This window comes from Schistocerca americana, chromosome 1, assembly GCF_021461395.2.
Source record: "Schistocerca americana isolate TAMUIC-IGC-003095 chromosome 1, iqSchAmer2.1, whole genome shotgun sequence".
Lineage (NCBI taxonomy): Eukaryota > Metazoa > Arthropoda > Insecta > Orthoptera > Acrididae > Schistocerca > Schistocerca americana.
The window spans coordinates 182,812,598-182,834,807 of NC_060119.1; the positions used below are offsets into that span (position 1 = coordinate 182,812,598).

At 39.3% G+C, this 22,210-nt stretch overlaps 1 protein-coding gene across 4 annotated transcripts in view; it reads right to left on the reverse strand.

Moving 5' to 3' along the window:
- LOC124618569 (zinc finger protein 184-like) overlaps window positions 1-22,210 on the reverse strand; it is a 160,926-nt gene that overhangs the window by 105,809 nt on the left and 32,907 nt on the right. For 3 of the 4 annotated variants that reach the window (XR_006980546.1, XM_047146162.1, XM_047145399.1), the window contains 2 exons: window positions 19,306-19,470; window positions 1,076-1,456 (listed from right to left, as the gene is read on the reverse strand). Coding sequence is in view for 3 of the 4 variants with exons in the window: in XM_047146162.1 (XP_047002118.1) it covers window positions 1,076-1,456; window positions 19,306-19,470 (546 nt within the window). In the remaining variant the exon portion in view is untranslated. The remainder of the gene's footprint in view (window positions 1-1,075; window positions 1,457-19,305; window positions 19,471-22,210) is intronic. The other variant, XM_047146885.1, reaches the window with a different exon arrangement.

Consider the following 22,210-nt stretch of genomic DNA (forward strand, 5'->3'; position numbering starts at 1 on the left):
AATTGGTGGTTTTAGCATGTTGGAAAATAGCTCAATTACCTCGTAGACAGATATCAATTTCAATTTTTTGATGAGTTTTTAATTAATTATTGTATAAACATGATACTGTACATTGTATTTCCTTCACTTATGGTGATTTTATGCACTGTATTTTTGAGGATTATGATTTATGATCATGTATGTCAATTACACAAGTTTTTGCTCTATTTTGGGAGTTTCAACATTTTTCTCGATTCTGCATTTTCCTCAATTTTGTGGTTTTTAAGTCTGAATCCCCATGAATACATAAAATAGGGGTTTTACTGTACCTAAAAAACCTATAAAACAGGCAACATAGTGAGTATGTGATGCTTAAGAAACAACTATGATTGGCTCACACCTGGCTCCTACCATTAGACTTGCTGAAACGTCAATTTTAATCAGAGTATATCAATAGTTCTTAGAAGTTCACCTCTCAAAGTTGAGTATTGACCAGCCACTCTGTCTTTTTGTAACAATATTCGATACGAAATGAAATATAAGAAACAAGGTGACTGATAACAGAAGCTGTGATTAAAAATTATTGCTTTGGAGAGTTATGCTTATAATTAACATAAAAATTTATGTGATTCCCCCCACAGTTAAAACATTGAGCTAAGAATCGAAAAAGATGGGTTACCTGAAAATAAATTGTTCACACTCAGATGCACACATTCATCATCTTTTTAGTCCAGCTAATGACAACACATATTGTCCAACTTCATACATTTTATTATATAGCCAGGCTTTCTTTGGCACAACCAGCTACCACACCCGAGAATGATTTTTAATTGAATTGCAATCAGTTGTGCCAGTTTACATATTCACTGGCAACTCTACGACTTTCTTCTTAGTAACACAAAAATTCATCTTATTTGTTTTTTCTCTCAAAATTCAATGTTCAAAGTTTGAGTTCAAATCATATTTTATTATTGCACATTTAAATGTTGCAATTTGTATTCTTAGTCATTATGACAGTTCATGAACTCTGAAATCAGAGCAACTATTGAACACTTGAGAAATAGGTATAACATCTTAGTATTGTTAAGTCACTCACCAAACAGGAATTTCCAGAAGTTGTCTGAGAAAGTTGAATCATATGGCTGTGTGACATTTCATGGCGAATTGCGTGTGATTTTCTCCCAAAACCTTTATTGCAGACATGACAAGGGAATATTTTTGATCCACCCGAACTTAGCCCAAAACGTTTTTTACGAGCAAGGAAGAGTCTCCGTGGACGACGTGTTAGCCGCTGCGACTGACCGTGATGGTTGCCAGCTTCAGTTACTGAACCTTCTCGTTCAGTTTTTACTACATTTTTGCTCAATCCTGAGTCAACCTGAGTGGAACTTCCAGCAACTTGAGAATTATGTGAATATTCATTATCACTTCCATCAGAAACTTCTATCTCTTCCTGTTTTATTTCCACAGGTACATGCTGGAAGACAAAAAAGCTAAATTATATTAACATTTTTTTTTACATGGCTCCCAAGAAATGCACAGTATGGTCTCATCCCATGTAAAATATATTTTTACAGTATGCAGTTCCTTCATAAACACACTGGAAGCATAAATTTCAACTGTAATGATTTACAGAAAATAATGTATTACTAGTGGTAAAAATGTTGAGACAAAATCAGTTTCTAAGGAAAAAAATGTTAGTGGCCACAAGTTAGTAAATAAATGTGAACAGCATGTTGTGACCCCAATTATGAAGTCAAGGTGAAGCTCTGATCAAAGACTATGAGCTAACTGTTCATTTACGATACAAAATGAGAAGATTAAAGAGATACACAACAGCTATTAGCAGTTTGATATGACTTGTGAATATATCAGAATTTTGCTAGCCTATGACAACCCTGCATTAATCAGACATTGTATTATTCACACTGTAACTGTACGCAACGGATTCCTAACGCTTTTGCTACTCAAGCTGGTGTCGGCACCAAAACAAAAGTGGTGAAGAGGCTGCCTACATATATTCCATTAGCCTAGGTGAAAGTGTCAGCTTAATCATGGAACAGCTATTTCTTCAATTTTGAAAAATCAGCAACAATGTCAATAAGGGACACTGTATCAGCAGTATATGGAGTAGGTTATACAACAGGAAAGTAAACAAAAGTGGGCATTAATGTAGTTGTTACAGCACTAATAGCAGTCTTCAGCTATACACACTATCTCGTCTGTCTACACCACCAACATATTTCCAGCTTTTGAGAAAAACATGGAGAGTAGTACACCAGCATCAGCTAAACCCCCATTTCCAGGCCATGTAACAATACCAATTTTGTAGTGCCACCCACAGACTGAACAAGTAAGGATTTAAGTCTCCCTGCATTGAGTCCAAAGGGACTGGGGAAGGTAACAACCACAAGGGCAGGCCTGTATATGAAATGCAGATTGCTGATGTGGGATGTAGCAGTTTATGGTAAAATGAAGAGGACAGCCGACAAGCAAGATAGCCCCAGTGCACTCATCACCGTCCAAATAAGAAAGGCAATTATATAAAGTTTTATTCATTAATTACAAATACAATGGATCAAAATCTAAATGAAACTCTGTCCAGTCATATTCACCAACTCTAAAGTTCCATGTTGTTGGGGGTTCCAATTCCTATTCTGCACCATTCGAGAGTGCAATGGTAGAGAAGTAGTATGAAAATTGTCCGATGAACCCTCTGCCAGGCACTTAAGTGTGAATTGCAGAGTAACCATGTAGATGTAGAAATCAGACTTAGGTTGAAACTAATTAACATTTTGCCTCTGTTTTGCCATTGCTTTATTCTTTATAGGAACCATCCAGTTGGGCTCTACTCTTTGCCGTTGCTAAAACTTTAGGGCTATAAAATTTCATTTAGGTCGCGATCAGTCATATTTGTGATTAATAAATGGAACTTTTATAACATCACTTAGTTTATTTGAAGGACAGTAAGTACAATAATAATATGTCACTCATGCTAAAAGACACAGATGTATGCCCTCTACAACAACCAAAATATTCTTAAAAATGTTATGTGAGAAAGTTTTAAACATTGTTGGAAATTATTACTGCAGCTGAAGACTGTTCCATTCATGTCTTAACTTAGTAATACTGTAAATTTGAAAGGATTCACCACATGGGATCATTACATATTGTTCCTGTTTCAAAGTGAACAGATTTTGCACCAAGCAAACCAGTACAGACACCAACAGGGTGAAACAACATTGTCTAATCTGAAATTGGCATGGACATCCTAGGGTCCTAGGTCAAGATACCTTTATCACCTCATAATCCAGTCAATGAAGAAAAAACACTCATATAGTTGCAGATTCTTGTGCAGTGATAGGAGGGAGGGCCCCACAGACAACATACAAAAAATTCTGGCTGCTTGGGTTTGAGCTTGAGAGTGAGTGGGTGTTTAAAGGTACTTTTATACGTTTTTCTTGAATAACTCTAAAACACTGGCTTAAAGCAAAAACGTTTCCCAGTGAAAAATAAAAGTACATTTGATTTTCTCCAAAAACGATCCTGTTCGTTTTTTCTCTAGGAGTGAAGGGGATATGTTGCAGGGGATAGAAAAAAAAACACTGATTATTAAAAATAGTGTTTTAATGGTATAAAATTAATATCTATTGTTAAATGAAGTAGGTTATGAAGAAATGTTAAATGTGTGTACCATACCTAAATGCAGCAGAGCTGTATTTATAGATAAATTGTGTTCTGAGGTAAATAACAAGGTGGAAGGGCAGGGGAGGGGCGGCAGGGGGAGGGGGGGGGGGGGGTACTTATCACCTTCATCAGACTACAAACAGAAGAGGGAGCAGGTGACTCCCCACTCTTTCTATGCCACTATGTCACAATAAGTCACTACAAGGTGTTGCACTAAGTTATATAGACCGTCCACAGCAAATCTTGTGAATCACTGCCAAAGACAGTGCATAGACATACTAGGGCAGGGCTGTGTTTCGCAAAGTGTGTTAACAGTACGTGGAATACAGATATGATTTACTAATAATGCTAAAGCAAGAGACACATACCAACAACAGATTCTCTGTAAATTTCTGCACACTGTTTCAGAGTAAACTGGTTCTTAGTCACTCTGTATGCAACTGAAGTGTTCATCTGTGGACGGTATCTTTCCCCACCATGAGTGCTGCTTGCTCTTCAATTTACAAACATACTATGATGATGATGATGAGTCCCATACTTCTTTACAGAGCGTAGGGGAGTGACGCGGGAGACCAGCGCCACCTTACTAGGCAAGGTCCTAGTGGAGGTGGTTTGCCATTGCCTTCCTCCGACCGTAATGGGGATGGATGATGATGATGACAACACAACAACACCCAGTCATCTCGAGGCAGGAAAAATCCCTGACCCCGCCGGAATCGAACCCGGGACCCCGTGCTCGGGAAGCGAGAACGCTACCGCGAGACCACGAGCTGCGGACAAACATACTATACCTCACAGCATTTCTTGTGCAGTTCTCTTACGCGAGTAAACAAAATAATTTCACTGAGCTTTTGTTTGTATACTGGAGTTACTTTCAGTTTATTAAGTGAGTACATATTTGCAGTTGTTTAAGTGAGCTAGTTTTTTTTTAAAATCTGACACTGTAAAGTGTCTACCACACTATTGAGCCTGACCCCAAGCGCAATACACTGTCAATAGGTATTCAACAATGTCACTTTCATTGTCTCCACTATCAATGGCTGGAAGACTTTCACAGCATGGGAGTATCAAACGCATCACCCCAGCTTCAGCTTTCATAACATCTGAAGAGACAAAGAGGTTTTAACTGGTTACCCCTTTCACAATAGCAGATCACCAAGGTGTTATGGAACTTCCGATATTTCAACGCAAGTCAAACAATGCATTAACGGCAGAATACTATTCCAGACTTTAACTTAATCAGCTCCATTCCATCAAACATATTAATACCCTCCATGCAAGATATAATGAGAATGTGTGGTAAGTGGCTCCACTCAGTGCAGCCCACTCTACAAATTTCAGCAATTCCTAGACCAGTGTGCAGAGATTTATGTAGAATCTGCTTATATGCATTTCTTGCATTAGTATTATGAGCAACTCATGTCTTTCCTCCATGTAATGTCAATTAACTTTGAAAAATAACCCCAGCCCCCTATCACCTGGGTGTGTTTGTACACTGTGTCGCCAGCGATTCATAAGCAATACTGCAGAAGGCAAATTACTGAATGTGAAGAAGCAATTATAGTGAAACCATCTTTTATACTTTTCAAGGGAGTATAAAATAATGGTGAAACTTGTGAGAATGTGTAAACTGTGGGAAATCACTTTTTAAGAACATACCATACAAAACATCAATTGTTCATTTTATTGCAGGCTACTGATCTTTAACTGAGAACTTTGGCCTCACATAAGTTTTACTTACTATAATTAGAGTTGGTTTCAAATATTTTTGGTGAACTGTTTTCTATCAGGTTTTATAATTCATAAATATATTCAAAAGTTTTGATGTCTACATGAACAAATTTGCAGAAATCTGAAGAAGGCCAAAAAGCTGCATGTGTGTCACATACACAAACTTATGATGCCACTTCAAATCTTAAAGTTTGCTACACTGTATGCTAAAAATGATTGTTTTAGCAAAAATATGAAAGAGATGTGATAGCAGTGATGTTGACTGATTACATAAGTTGATGGCCTCCAGTGACAGAACACGCAGGCAGATAGGTGTCAGCATAATGAAATATACTTCTGTGGGACTTAAGTATACAGCGGAGATGTTGAGTCACAGATAGGCACAACTAAAACACTGTCGACCTATCCTTTTTATTATTCCATCCTGGATTTTCTATTGTTTGATTCTATAGGACTTAATATAGAGCAAAATGTGCAGTTAAATTTTAGCCCTGCTGTCAGGTTCCAATCAAATCAAAACCTTGGAAATCAGGACACATTCTGATTGAAGTGTCATGTATGTGACAATCGTGATTGTATTTAAATACTGTTGCTTCTTGTTTCACTCACTCATAGCTACTTAGACTGCACTATTACACCCTAACCTAATCACCACCTCGCAAATTGCTACATATTATACACCATACAGCACTTGATAATATATCCTGAAAATATATTTTATATTTTTTTAAATACAAGATAATATACCAGCAATTCCCATAAAATTCAGACACTTTTCACTAGAGGCACCACACCTGTGATGATTTGAAACTAGATGTATATTATATGGAGAAGGAGCTACCAATGCTCTTCTTTGTTGTTGCCAGCTTTCCATTCATTCAGATGAATACTGAAATTTAGTCCAACACAACGCTTAGTTCAATAACATAACTATGAACAATGCTACACACAATACAGTTACTATTGTTATGTTTACAGTGTTATGGAGACCAAGCACTAGCAGCATAAATTATTTGAACTCTAAGGACTTTCATCACTCCACCAACATTGCTTCACTAAGTGTAAATGGCAGGAAATTAATAATATGATAACATAACACTGAACATAGAAAATTTGAAGGAATCTGTAGTCAAACACCAGCAAACATTAATACCGGAAATTTAAAAGTGTGCTTACATTGTATAAGCAAAGAAATCTTGTTTTAAACCTCTCCATCACTATGCATGTGACTTACCTACATAAACTAACCTTAGCACTGAGCAATCTGAGGACTAATAATGTAGCTGGATACCATGGAGCATATTCAAAGTTCAATAAAACTGTAGGCCCCCGTATGAAACAATGACTTCTAGAATTCTTCAATTAAATATTACAAAATGGTAAACTACCTAACATGATGAAGCAGACTATAGTAATCACAGAAGAAGAAGGAACTGAGGTGGCTAACTATCTGCCTATCTCTCTATTCAACAACAGTATTAATTGTATAGACTGCTAATCACCCCCCCCCCCCCCCCAACCAACCAACCAACCCACCCACCATCTGGCAGAAGTTTCATATCAGCGCACACTCCGCTACAGAGTGAAAATCTCATTCTGGAAACATCCCCTAGGCTGTGGTTAAGTCATGTCTCCGCAATATCCTTTCTTTCAGGAGTGCTAGTTCTGCAAGGTTCGCAGGAGAGCTTCTGTAAAGTTTGGAAGGTAGGAGACGGGGTACTGGCAGAAGTAAAGCTTTGAGGATGGGGTGTGAGTCGTGCTTGGGTAGCTCAGTTGGTAGAGCACTTGCCCGCGAAAGGCAAAGGTCCCGAGTTCAAGTCTCGGTCCGGCACACAGTTTCGATCTGTCAGGCAGTTTCATAAATGAGCTAGGCTGCAGTATCTCACCTGCGTATTCAGTTGCTTAATATTGTGCCCCTGTATGGGATTACATGCACATGCAAATATACATCTGAATGAGGCCATGAGAACAATTACTAGAATTGCCAAATCATCTCCCACTTCGTGCTTGCCTATTCTATTCCATACTGCCCCTTCCATATTACAGGAGAAATGGTGCATAGATACAAATTCTTAATGAGACAGTCCCCCATAAGATCTCAGTTCTAAATAGCCCTTTCCAGAATCCACCAGCTAGATGACTGAAGTCACACAAGCCACCTTGAGCCAATTTTCAAGTCAAAAATGTTTTCAATGATACCGTAAAGTGGAAAACTGCTGGAATAAATATCCACCTCAGACCATCCCTCTAATTCAAAATGTGAAGAAGGCTGCAGTGTTTGATCTTCCCACATACTAATTCAACTCCATCTGAATACGATAAAGCAGATGTGGGCACAGCCGATACCAATTGCTGTTAACTTGTTATCGAGTTAAACAAAAATACACAAAAAAAAACATTTGGTATGTAATGTGCATGTTGTGTATAGCTGTATGATGGCGGTGATAATACTAACAACAACAACAAAAAAACAACAACAACAACAACTTAATTTTCAGCATCCTTCAACAACATAACATCTCAAACTCACCAATTCTCTTCTTTTCAAGTTGTGCTACAGTCAACGATTCATTTCCATACACACTCAAAAATTTCTATCTCAGTTTAATATCCATTTGATACTATTAACTCTTCTGTAAACAAACGGCTGTCAATTTGTCATTCTGATCCAGATATAGATGGGCTGACAGCAGTAATAAAATGTTTAACACAAAAGATAACACAGTTTATTTCACGAATTACATATTCTAAGGGGGGGAGGGGGGGGGGGGGACTTCAGAACTAATCTCAAGAGTAGAAAAAGCCAATAAGCTATAAAATTAACTATAACTCAAATTAATTTGCATTTACGTGATCCAGATCCATTATTAGCTCCCTGATGATAATATTGGTGGGAGATGTGGTGTACCCAGTGTGGTGTAGTGGTTAGAGTCAATGGCTGGAGTGTTGCTGGTTACCAGTTCAAACCAGCCCACAAACAATTATTTGTTATTTAGTATGATCAGTTCCAGAAGCTTCTAGAAATACCTTACATTTGTATATTATGGAATATTCTATGTATGTATAAATACAAGCAATCTGGAATATTCCAAAATTGTATAAACTGCTGCACTCTTTGTTTACGAGTTCTGTTCTGTTCTGGCTGTAAACTGGTGTTCATAATTAATGTGCTTTCAGAGATAAAGTGTTTTATTTCACTGACAGGCCTTCAGATTTGGTCTTGAATGTGATTCCAACATGACACTGTTTGGTGTACACACTGAATACTCAGGGTGTATACGCAAACAACAACAACAACAACAACAACAAAAATTCCTAATTGTTCCCACAGTTCCCAGTTAAAAATGCACTTTTTCTCAGGTGAAAATAAGCTTTTTCCTTGGTCAAAACAGACTACACCCCTGGTGAAAGCACATTTTTTTCCCACGTCAAATGACAATGTACTTTCCCTTGGAGTAGTGAAACTTATCAATCCTTTGAATGGTAAACATTTTATCCAATGGTATAGAACTTTCCAACATTATGGAAACAAAACCCAGCAAAGAATAATGTGTTTTGGAAAGATGTTTAATGTGCGGCAACATTTACAATGCAAATTTTTGTATTACGAAAGTATAAACACGAATTCCACCAAATACAGCACTGTAGTTCTGAGGCATTCAAATCGAGATTGCAACGCATTTTTGTCAACCAACCATAGCTCACACTACAAGTACCACGAGCACACAAATATGAAAAGTTAATGGTTTAAATCAATATATATACAGTATACCTACAAGAAAAGCTAAGCTCTCACATGTAATATTGGTCACCAAAAATTGTTTGCTGTGTTTTCTGAGGGTGTAGTTAGGCAGGATCCTCAGCATAAAACTTGAAACTGCAGCAAGTGAAAATTGCTGACAAGCAAAATTATAAATTTCACTGCTGTGTAACAAACATTTTGTGGGTTACCTGGATGGATACATGTTCTGTCGAGCAGTTTGACTTTTCGATAGAAAAACCAATTAATTACATGTGCAATCGCTCAAGAACTCATTAAACATATTTTAAGGATAATTATGCTCTATGCCATCATTATTGCATAATCTGTAATCTATGAAAGAACTAAAATAAATATGAAAAACTAACATTGAATCCTGGTCTTTTTTAACATGTATTATGCTGCAAAATATATCAAACACAAATGTGCCAGTAAAATTTTTAATAATTGCATAAATGGCTGTTCTTCTGAGCTCGAAATTTTTCTAAGTGGCTGGCCCTCAGTGTTAAGTTTTGGATAACGGTCTAACACTCTGCGATTTAAGAAAGTCACTGCACATTCTCATGTGTAATGTAATTCATCTCACATAAAAGGAAATTTACTTGAAATTAACGCCTCACAAATCACAATATTTTTGAGTGACTTTTTAGAAATGTAAACAGTTGTGACATCACTTTCATCAAAATGAGGCCCACGAGAAACACACATCAAAAGCAGTTTGTTGTTACACACCATTGTATATCTCTGACACATTTTTCTGTCAGCTGACGCTTCTGTATGCAGTGCGTTTTTTTGTTGTAAATGGCACATTTTCTTTGCACAGTTTTATTTTAGTGTTATTCTCCCATTTGTTATGTTGTTGAAGTATTATTTTGCAGTAGAGAGCTAAAGTAAAATTCTTTGTTACAATATGAACTCTTATCAGTCAAAATTAACTCAACCACTGCTTCCCTTTCACGCTCCTCGACTCTCGTAACAGGTACAATGACATGATGTGTTTGGCAAACGTGTACTTTCACTTTGATGGTACAGTTCAGCAATGCCTGGAGAAAAACAAAAATAAGCCCTATAGCTCAGACAAATTCAAAGTCGAACTGAAGAAAACATTTGATAAAAATCAACAGCAAGTCCACTAAGGGAATAACAATTGAAGAACAGACCTTATGTCATAGCAAAATCACACAGCCTTACATACAGAATATTTTGGCCCAATGCCACTAATTGAATCCAAGTGACTGTAGCTGACAATCTCACATTTGATGAAAGGAATTGCGGAAGAAATGTACAAAGTCTTTTGGGTTAAGTATGTCACAACAGGAGATTTCAAGTGGTGCCAGCGTATCAAGGAAATGCAACACAGAAAGATTTGGACAAAAGAACTATGACCAATTCCCAAACATGGTCCCTATGGCAGTTGTGGAAGATCAATGTGACCTAGCCTCTTTCATAAACCAGGTCATAAGAAAGGACATACAACAGTTTTTTGGCAGCCAGGACTATCAGATCTAGTGCACAAGAAATATTGGCCATGAACATCAACACTATATCTCAGGAGGTAACACAGAATGTTCAAAAAGAGTTCTATCAGAATCTGGCACCAATCTCCACCACCAGTCCAACACACAGTGAGAAATGGATTTTCAACTCTGACCTACACCACCATTGCCAAACAATGATCCAGCATCCGACCAATGAAGGTACAAACAACTCCTTTGCCAAGTATAGCACCAGGCAGAAGAATGGATTTTTGGAAAATGAGGACAACAAGAAAGAAGATGACAGTTAGACAACTAATACTCTGCAAGAAATCAACCATAACAATAGTCCTATTTGCATCAGTCAACTGCAGACAACTATAATTGATCTACGCGTCAAGGCTTGTCGCCATTCTTGGACAAGGTCACTCCCCAACATGCTGTGGCCACTCCCATCATCAAAGAGGTGCCAGCCACTTTTCTAGCCCCCTAATTTAGGAAAACTACGTGAGGTGACCATTTACAGAGGTAGTGGTGGTGACACCACATGTGAAAATTCTCCAAGGACAACAGCAAGGTGGCTGAAAGTATCAACACCATCATCATCAATGGTCAACCTATCTGAGCACTTGTTGACTTAAAGGCCTTCTTTTCTTGTAATGTCGAATGATTATCATCACCAGTTAAGGAGGACTCTGTTCCTTGATAAGACAATGATTGTGCTGATGGTTGTACAAGGAAAATGTGTCCAGCCGATAGGGACATGTATTGCTAGAATACCAATCAATGACAGAACACAGCCCTTTGAATTTGTTATTTTAACAGAATGTAGTCAATGATGATATTCTCAGATGAGACTTCTTGCAGACATTATAAGCAGTCAAACTGTGGAAGTTCAGAGTTCAAGATTAATGAAGCTATCCCAACAATCACACTTAACAAAAATCGTTCTGGGTGGCTGTTTGCTGTTGAAGACATTGTCACCCCGTCATCATGTCAACTTCCAGTCATCAGTCAAGATGCTCAGTTAAACAGTGAAGTTTTTGTTGACTGCAAAAAGCTATTCAGGCTCCAAAAGAAATCTGCATGCCAGCAATGATTGTAAGCAGTGTAGGTGATCAAGAACTTTGGATTGTTAACGGCAGCTACAACTCTTTCATAAAAGTGTATGCTTAAGGACAGCTCAACCAGTCCAGGAAAGGTAGTCCAGGTAAGGATGAAGAATCATGCTCTGCTACCACTTCAGAAAATACAGGAGAAGGGGTAGAGTGAAGCTACTATAGAACTGCCAATGGGATCTGGTCTGATCGAGGAACAAATTCAATGAGTGGTAGCTATTCTGTGTCAGCTTTTGGATGATTTTAAATCTAAAAGACCAATTGGCCCATGGTAAGACATCATTTCAGCACTGAAGATCATCCACCAATAAGCCAGCAATCATATCATTGAGCCTTCAGAGTGTCCTTGGTCTTCTCTTGTGATCCTTGTGAAGAATGGCACACGGCATTTCTGCATCAATTACAAACAATTAAACAAAATCATGAAGAAAGACCACCATCAAGCATTGATGACACCCTTGACTGCTTGAAAGAGCGAAATATTTCTCAATTATGGACATGCGCGCGGACTACTGGCAAATCTAGGTTCACAAAGCTGAGCGAGAAAAGACTGCCTTCCTAGCTTCAGATGGCCTCAATGAGGTTTTGAAAAGTTATGCCATTTGAACTGTGTAATGCTCCAGCTACCTTCAATCGTACGATGGAAAAAACTCACTTAGACCAATAAGCAGACAATATGTAATCGTCATATGAATGACATTGTCATTTGCCCCTCCAGAAGACGTTTAGAGAGCATCTACACTGCCTGAAAACCCTAATAAAGTGTGTTCAGACTGCAGGCCTCGGCCTGAACTGGGAAAGTGCCTCTTCAATGTCCAAGAAACAAATATCTTAGAGCATCTAGTAAATGGCAATTAAGTGTGTCCTGACCCAAAAGAATAGAAAGAGCAGTCACAGATTTTCCGACTCCTTGCACATTCGTGATGTGTAAAGTCTTCTTGGAAGGTACTTGTACAGGGTGTCCAACTCAAACGTCCCTTATTTCAAGCACCCAGGAGAGGAAAACCACAGCAGATACGACAATGAAAAATGCACCACATTGTAGAGCATCTCAAAGACTTTGCATCTCCGCACCAGAAGTGCCAAGCATTGTCGCCAGAGTGCAGCATGGTCGCATAAAGTGAAAATGGCGACTTCACAGCAGCGCACGCAAGCAGTAGTATGGTTTGCGGAAACAAAATCACCGATTACTGTGCAAATAAATTATCGTCGTGTGTATGAATGTGATCCACCTGATGTGAAAACAATTAAGGAATGGTATAGGAAGTTTCTGTCAACAGGAAGTGTTCTGAAACATTCTGGCAGTTCACGTTATGGAGTTACAGACTAGACAGTGGAGGACATCAGACAAAAGTTTCTCAGAAGCCCACATAAGTCAATGCATCACGCATCTAGGCAACTTCATGTACCATGAACAACATTGCATCACGTAGTTCACCAGCGTCTTCGTATGTGTGATTACAAAGTGCAAATTCTGCAACATCTGATGCCAAATGACAAACCACGCCGACAACAATTTGATGCGGATATGCTGCGCATATTGATATGGATGCCAGCTTCCTGGAAAGATGTTTATTCTCAGATGAGGCAACCTTTCATCTGTCAGGAAGGGTTAATAGGCATAATGTTCAGATTTGGGGTTCGCAAAACCTGCGCATTGTCATAGAACATGTTCGTGATAGCTCTAAAGTAAATGTCTGGTGCAGGATAATGTACTACAGGATTGTTGGACCGTTTTTCTTTGCGGAAGAAACAGCGAATGGGTCAGTGTATCTCGACATATTGGAGCAGTTTGTGTACCCTCAGATACAAGAGTTGCTACCCAACATAATTTTTAAAAACAAAGATGATGTGACTTACCAAATGAAAGTGCTGGCAGGTCGACAGACACACAAACAAACACAAACATACACACAAAATTCAAGCTTTCGCAACAAACTGTTGCCTCATCAGGGAAGAGGGAAGGAGAGGGAAAGACGAAAGGATGTGGGTTTTAAGGGAGAGGGTAAGGAGTCATTCCAATCCCGGGAGCGGAAAGACTTACCTTAGGGGGGAAAAAAAGGACGGGTATACACTCGCGCACACACACACATATCCATCCACACATATACAGACACAAGCAAACGTATTTAAAGACCAACATAATTTTTCAACAAGATGGAGCTCCGCCACATTGATCAATGGCTGTTTACAAGTTCCTGGATAGGAAATTTCCCAATTGTTGGATTGGACGCGGAGGAGGCACTACCTGGCCACCATGTTCACCTGACATTATGCCGCTTGATTTCTTCATGTGGGGATTCATGAATTCATTTATGCAACCAAAGTGGACGATAGTCTTACATTGCAACTACTTATCACTAATGTGATTACAACAATAACAGAGGAAATGATACAAAGAACTTGGCAAGAAATTTAATATAGACTATTTTCTTCATGCTACAAATGGTTCACAGGTAGAGGTGTATTGATGATAAATAAATAAATTCTCTGAGATGCTCTACAATGTGGTGCATTTTTCATTGTCGTATCCATGAGGGGCATTTGAAAAGTCCATGCAAAAATAAAAACTACTTACATGTTTGGGGTAGACCTTTTTTATTTTTCAACAGTCTCCTTTTGGACTTATACACTTCGTCCAATGCTGTCCTAATTTGTTGATCCCTTCTGAATAATAGGAACTGTCCAAGTCTGCCAAATAGCTATTAGTTGCTGCAATCACCTCCTCGTTTGAATAAAATCTTTGTCCCGTCACCCATTTCTTCAATTTGGGGAACAAATAGTAGTCCGGGGGAGCCAAGTCTGGAGAATAGGGGATATGAGAAATATTTGAAATGAGTTGGAATCCTACTTCCATTAATTTTGTGACCACAACTGCTGAGGTGTGTGCTTGTGCTTGCGCATTGTCATGATGGAAAAGAACTTTTTTGCGGTCCAATTGCCAGCATTTTTCTTGCAGCTTGGTTTTCAAACGGTCCAATAACTATGAATAATATGCATCTGTAATAATTTTACTCTTTTCCAGATAGTCGATGAGGATTACCCCTTGCGAATACCAAAAGACAGACCTTTTCGGCTCAAGGAATGGTCTTCACCTTTTTTGATACACATTCTCCCTTGGTAACTCATTGTTTAGATTGTTGTTTGGTCTCCGGAGTATAGTAATGTATTTGTGTTTCATCCACAATGACGAAATGATGCTTAAAGTCCTGCAGATTCTTCCTGAACAGCTGGAAACCATCCTTGCAACACTTCACACGATTCCGTTTTTGGTCAAGCGTGAGCAATCGCAGAACCCATCTTGTGGATAGATTTCTCATTTTATGCAAAATATTATGTACCCGTTCATTCGAGATGCCCACAGCATTAGCAATCTCACGCACCTTAACTCTTCTGTCATCCATCACCATATCGTGGATTTTATCAATGATTTCTGGAGTCGTAACCTCCACAGGGCGTCCAGAAGGTTCAGCATCACTTGTGCCCATGTGGCCACTTCGAAAATTTTGAAACCACTTATAAACTGTTCTAATCGATGGTGCAGAGTCACCGTAATGTTTATCAAGTTTCTCTTTAGTCTCCTGAGGAGTTTTGCCTTTCATAAAGTAATGTTTAATCACCACACAAAATTCTTTTTCATCCATTTTTTGACAATGACTAGACTTCCTTGATTCACAAGAATGCCAAACACAAAGAAATAGACCAATATGGCTCAAACTTGGTGTGCGTTCTTTCCAAAGATGCTACTAACTAAACATGACCTTGATACGTGCCGGTGGTGCCATCTCTCGGACTTTGCACAGACATTCCAAATTCTCCTCGTACTGTGGGTTTAAACTCAGAAGAGAGTTCCTGCAGCCACTCTGTAGCAATTCTGGATGCATAAGGTGTCACACTGTCTAGCTGCAATTGCCCAAGTCCAACAGAATGCACAATGAACATGAATGGATGCACGTGATCAAACAAGATGCTTACACATGTGTCACCTGTCAAGAGTCTTATCTACATGTATCAGGGGTCCCATATCACTCCAACTGCACACACACACACCACACCATTACCGAGCCTCCACCAGCTTGAACAGACCAGTGCTGACATGCTGGGTTCATGGCTTCATGAGGTTGTCTCCATACCCGTACACATTCATCCAATCAATACAAATTGAAACGAGACTCGTCCAACCAGGCAACATGTTTCCTGTCATCAACAGTCCATTGTCAGTGTTGATGGTCCAGGCAAGGTGTAAAGCTATGTGTCGTGCAGTCATCAAAGGTACACGAGTGGGACTTCAACTTGGAAAGCCCATATCGATGACATTCCATAGAATGGTTCGCACGCTGATACTTGCTGATGGCCCAGAATTGAAATCTGCGGCTATTTGCAGAAGGGTTGCATTTCTGTAACGCTGAAAGATTCTCTTCAGTAGTCATCGGTCTCGTTCTTGCAGGATCTTTTTCCGGTTTCAGTGATGTTGGACATTTGATATTTTATCAGATTCCTGTTATTCACAGTACACTCGTGAAATGATCGTACAGGAAAATCCCCACTTCATCATTACCTCGGAGATGCTGTCCTGTCACTCATGCGCCAACAGAAACACCAAGTCCAGACCCACTCAAGTCTTGAGAACCCACCATTGTAGCAGCAGTAACCAGGCTAACAGCTGCAACAGACACTTGCTGTCTTATATAGGCACTGCTGACTGCAGTGCCATATTCAGCCTTTTCACATACATCTGTATCTGAATACGCATGCATATACCAGTTTCTTCGGCACTTCAGTTTACAATCCAATGGGATGTAAACAGATCCTTGTCATCACAGCTCACACGTATCACTGGCCACGTCTCTACTGATACGTTAACAAGTATGTGAGCCATTTTAAGGAATACCAGTGATATAACCACATGCTACAATTACATTATGGGTATCTGGTACCATTTCTTTCTGCAGTAACACCACGCCAAATAATTAGAATTGACCTCATGTGGAAATTTCTGAAGACAGCAAATGGGAATCAATAGATAACAGTCTGCACTGACTTCCTCACCAGCTATGCTATCACCAAAGCTGTATCGACTGCTGAAGCTCCAGAAATTGCAAAGACCCTTACAGAAGAAACAATTTTGAAGCATCTCATGTGATGTTCATTGAGCATGGTAAAGTTTTCCAAGTCAAGACTGGTATCAACGGTTATTACATGTTGCATCATCACTCACAGGATGGCCAACACATGAATGGCCTCACAGAACATTTTACTACGACATTAGTAGATATACTATTGACTACGTTGATGTCAAACAGAGAGACTGGGGTACAATACTGTCTCTCGTGAAATTTGCATACAATACAGCGAAGCAAGACGCTTTCTAAGATGTGGTCGCCAGGCCAAAATAACAATGAACTCACTGTTCCCATTTTAATCATAAGGGTGACTACGTGAAACATCTTTCCACCAGGACTGAAGACTCAAGGCAGCTGGCTCACATACAGACCCTGCCTGCCAAACGCTATGATGCTAAGCACTGGCCAGTGACATACAACTTGGGACACTGGGTATGACTTTTTACATCTATGCGAAAAGTGGAACTACTGGAAAAGATAGAGAAGTGCTACTTTGGGCTGTACTGCATCCCTGTCATATGTCACAAAGTTGAGGATTATGACCCTCCATCAAGAAGACAAAAGCAAATAGATGTCAACCGTGTCCTCCATATGAAGCCCTACTATTGTCCATAGGTGCAGATTGAACATGGGATGTTCAAGTAACCAGACGACTCACTTGTTGATCATTAAACTTTGATGGGAGGGGCTTCCTTCACTGTGAAGGTGATGAAGCAACACAAAGAGAATGCGAGGATCTGCCAGTACTGTCATACTCTACATTGTGTAGTGTCATGATTAGTGTCACAGGCTGGCATGCTCCAGGTCACCACTTTTAAAACCCAACCATCAACAGTTATTTATTATTTAGTATTTATCAGTTCTGGAAGGTTCCCGAAATATCTTATGTTTGTAATGTTTGAATATTCAATGTATTAACTAGAAGTAGTAATTAGGCTCATTGCTAAGAGCTATTTAAAAAACTGGTCATTCTTTCTTCATCAGTGGAGTGCATATTATGGTAAACATTGTTACCTATTTCACTAATAGTTCTATACACACACATGTACCAAGAGCCAGTTTGGATTTACATTTACCAATAAAACAAATGAAAAATTTGAAACAGCAGTTTCTATTAGGTAAGAAAATTGTATAATAAATTTCCTAAGTAAATGAAAGAGATTACTACAATACATCTGTTCAAAAGGGCAGCCAAGGCATTCTCGACCAATAATGCACCCTGTTGCATCTCAATACACAATCACAATTTACCGCTTTTATATGAAAATCACTTGTTAAGATCTAAAGTGTGTGATAGTAATGTCTTGTCATTCTTCTGAGTTCAGTGTCTAACTCCTCATTTGGAGGGAGGGGGGCTTCAGTTTTTCAGGTCAGACGGAAGAACAGAAAAACATACAAAGAGTACAGTTCATTATTTGCAAGCCTGCAGTCAGTTTTCTGAACAGACTGGAATTAGCACAGTGGGCATAGTAGCATCTTTAAGGCCCAGAAAGTCATCAACAGGTGTCCTTGCTGAGCACTGCAATAGACAGTAAAATGACGTTTTATAAGTTATCTCAAGCAAACTGTGTGTAAACTGAAGGACTTTGTATAATAAGGACCAACCAAATGAGGTGATGAAGCTGTTAAGACACTGACTTCATATTCAGGACAATATAGTTTGCTTTGTTCAACAATTCTGATTTACATTTTCTGTTGTTTTCCTAGTCACTTCAGGCAATTGCTTGAATGGTTCCTTCATCAAGGCCATAGATGACCACCTGTTCTATCCTATAGAGCACACTTATGTATTCCATGCATATCTGTACTTTTAGTTACTGATTTTAATTTTATTGCTGCAACAATTCCTTTATCACTGATATGATTCTTGGATGTATAAAAGTAAGTAAAGAAATATATAAAACCAGCCTTTTGGAATACTCTACGTTTGTCTAAACAGCTGCATTCCACATCCATGAATTTCATTCTGTCCTGGCTGTACATTTCTGTTCATGATAAATGTTCTTTCAGTGGTAAGTGCTGAATTTCACTGACAACATTGCTCCTGGATTTGAACTTGATCGTGGTCCTCATGTGACAATACGGCAGCTTGCAGTGATACTTTGAAGACGTCTGACTGTTAGAGGTTGCTTCTGAAAGATCTGCAGTATGTCATTTGGCTTCCACTGATTATTTTAAATAAATTTTATAGCAAAAAAATTCAACAAAATCAACTTTGCAATTTTGCCTACCTCCTTAACAACAGCTCTCTAAATGTGATTGTGATTATTTACTTAATTTATGTGTAAAGAAAAATAGATTATTTCATAAGTGTTCTGTAACTTCATCTGTAATATTATAGCACACAACACTTATGAGCAACAGGCACAATGGAAAAATAATAGTAGTATGTACAATACTTCTCTAAGCAAAACTGTTACAAAGGCTCTTACTGAATACATTCTTCTATCATCTTCACAGGAAGAAACACTCTCAGCATCATCAACGAGTTCAGTCATGCTATCATCATCCTCTTCCTCCTCTTCTTCCTCGTCTTCCAAAATATCATCATCGTCATTCCCATAATCATCCGGGGGCTCCTGCTTTATTGTAGTTTCCTGTGTTAATCAGGAAACAAGAGGAAAGAAAGAGGATTAATATCATAAATACAGTGCTAAACTATACACAATTCTGCAAGCTCTTTTTTTCCCCATATCATTTTAATAGTTTATTTCTTTTTGCTTATGAGTAATTAACTCCAATATAAAATATTTATCAGTGGATATGCAAATATGTTAACTGCAGCTATGCTGATGAATTTAAATTCAATTTTATTTGCCCTGTACATTTGGTCCCCTGTGTCTTATTAACTACATGATTTACACAATGTCTGTGTTTATACAGTGTTTGTAAATTACCTTACAACGCACAATGCATACATGTCTGAAGGAACACAGCCCCCCCCCCCCCCCCATTGGTATATATGCCTAAATGGGCTAGTAACAAAAATTAAAAAAAAAAAAATCTGTCTTCACGTGGGGGAGTGAAAAGTGCAAGCATAGGGTATATGGACAACATGACATGCATATAGACATTTGGATGGGTCAAGGAGATATGTACAGGTGGCTGAAATGGTAAAGGTCACCGTACGTGAAAAGTAGGACTTCTATGTTGAGAGTTCCGCTCTGGCACAAATTTGTGTGTGTCACTAATAAAATTTATAGCTAATGTCAATAAGTATTCTCAGTTTTCAAATCCATTTCTTAAGATTAACTACTTGGGCATTACATAGTAGATTTTTGGTTTACTGGGAAGAATAAAGGAAATGGCAGTTTATTTTTAAATGAACTGATATATGACAAGTCTGGACATGCTATATACTCTCAAACACTAGTCATTAATGTAATACTCCTGTTAACATAACAAGCAATTACCTAAAGTGACAGAAAGAATGTGTGGAACAACCTATTTCCACTGTCTGAAAGAATTAACAGACGTGCTACTTTTTTTGTAAATGTGAGCATTTTGCACACTTTAGCCCCTCTAAAAGTAAGTTGAGCATAACATTTAGCATCTAATGTGTCTTCTCGTCTTAATATCACTAAAAATATTTTTGATGCATTTCCATCAAAAGTCACAGCAATTTTGTACTAAGCAGTGTGGCTATAAGCATGATTTCCATTTCCAACACCTTCAACCTATTACCCGGAACCTATCCTCCTATATAAAAGATACCAACCATTTCCTCAACCGACTCTCCACAGTCCCTGTCCCTTTACCACACGGTGCCCTGCTCGTCACTATTGATGTCACCTCCCTGTACACTAACATTCCTAATGCCCACGGCCTTACGGCTATCAAACACTACCTTTCCATACGCCCTATGGATTCCAAACCAACAACCTCCTTCCTCGTCTCCATGACCAACTATATCCTTCCCACCCCTCCTACCGTGGTATTCCGCCGTCCACCGAACCTACACAATATGCTCGTCCATCCTTACACAATCCCTGCTCCCAATCCCTTACCTCATGGCTCATACCCCTGTAGTAGCCCTAATTGCAAGACCTGTCCCATACATCCTCCCACCACCACCTACTCCAGTCCGGTCACTAACATCACCTATCCCATCAAAGGCAGGGCTACCTGTGAAACCAGTCATGTGATTTACAAGCTAAGCTGCGACCACTGCGCTGCATTCTATGTAGGCATGAAAACCAACGAGCTGTCTGTCTGCATGAACGGCCACCAACAAACTGCTGAGCACGCTGCCAAACATGATATCCCTCATCTCAATAACTGCTTCACAGCCTGTGCCATATGGATCCTTCCCACCAACACCAGCTTTTCTGAATTGCGCAGTGGGAACTTTCCCTGCAATACATCCTACGCTCCCGTAACCTTCCTGGCCTCAATCTTCGTTAATCACTATCCTCACCCATCCAGCCCCCTCCCTGTTCCCATTCCAGCGCTACACAGCCGTCATTTCACTGCCACACCCAGTCTTTTGATTTCTTTTTATTTCTCTTTTCTACTACTTACCCCCTCCCCCCTCCACACCTTCTCTCCTGCCCTCCATCTAAACTGCAACACTTCACTGTCCACCACTCCCACCATACTATCCCTCCCCCTCCCCGCCCCAGCCTCCTCCTTACCCCCACCCATTCGCCACTCCCATCATGCACTGGTGCTGCAGTTCACAGTGTGGTTTCAGCTCTCTGAGACTGCACACATGTGTGCAGGTTGTGTTTACGCGTGTATGTGTGTGTGTGTGTGTGTGTGTGTGTGTGTGTGTGTGTACTGCTGACAAAGGTCTTAATGGCTGAAAGGTTTAATTGTGTGAATCTTTTTGTTGCGCCTATCGCGACTCAGCATCTCCGCTATATGGTAGTAGCAACTTTCCTTCTCTGCTATTGTTTCAAACATAGAAACTATATATCAATAAACTAAAAACCTTGTCTAAATCTGATGTGCCATCAATCACTCTCTCTCATTCACACACACAGTATTTAAACCTATTAATTCAATACTTGTACAAATATTTATCTTTATGAAGCTTTGTCTGCAGTGCTACTGGTTTGACTAAGTAGCCCGGCAGCGCTGTTGCCAGTCTCAAGCCAGTCTAAAGGAAGAGGTGAGAGGGGCATCTAGAGAAGCCACACAAGAGTAAACAGAACATATCTTGAGCCACTTCTGGGACTAACTACTTCGACTGAAATCCTGCCAACACCCTTGTTTGGCCTCCAACAGATATTATCTGATTCAGCATGGTGCAAAGTTGGTTAATTGTGCCCTAGAACAGTAAACAGTCCAAAGCTGTCATAGAACTGCAGTGAGCTAACAGATTCTGGGGCATTC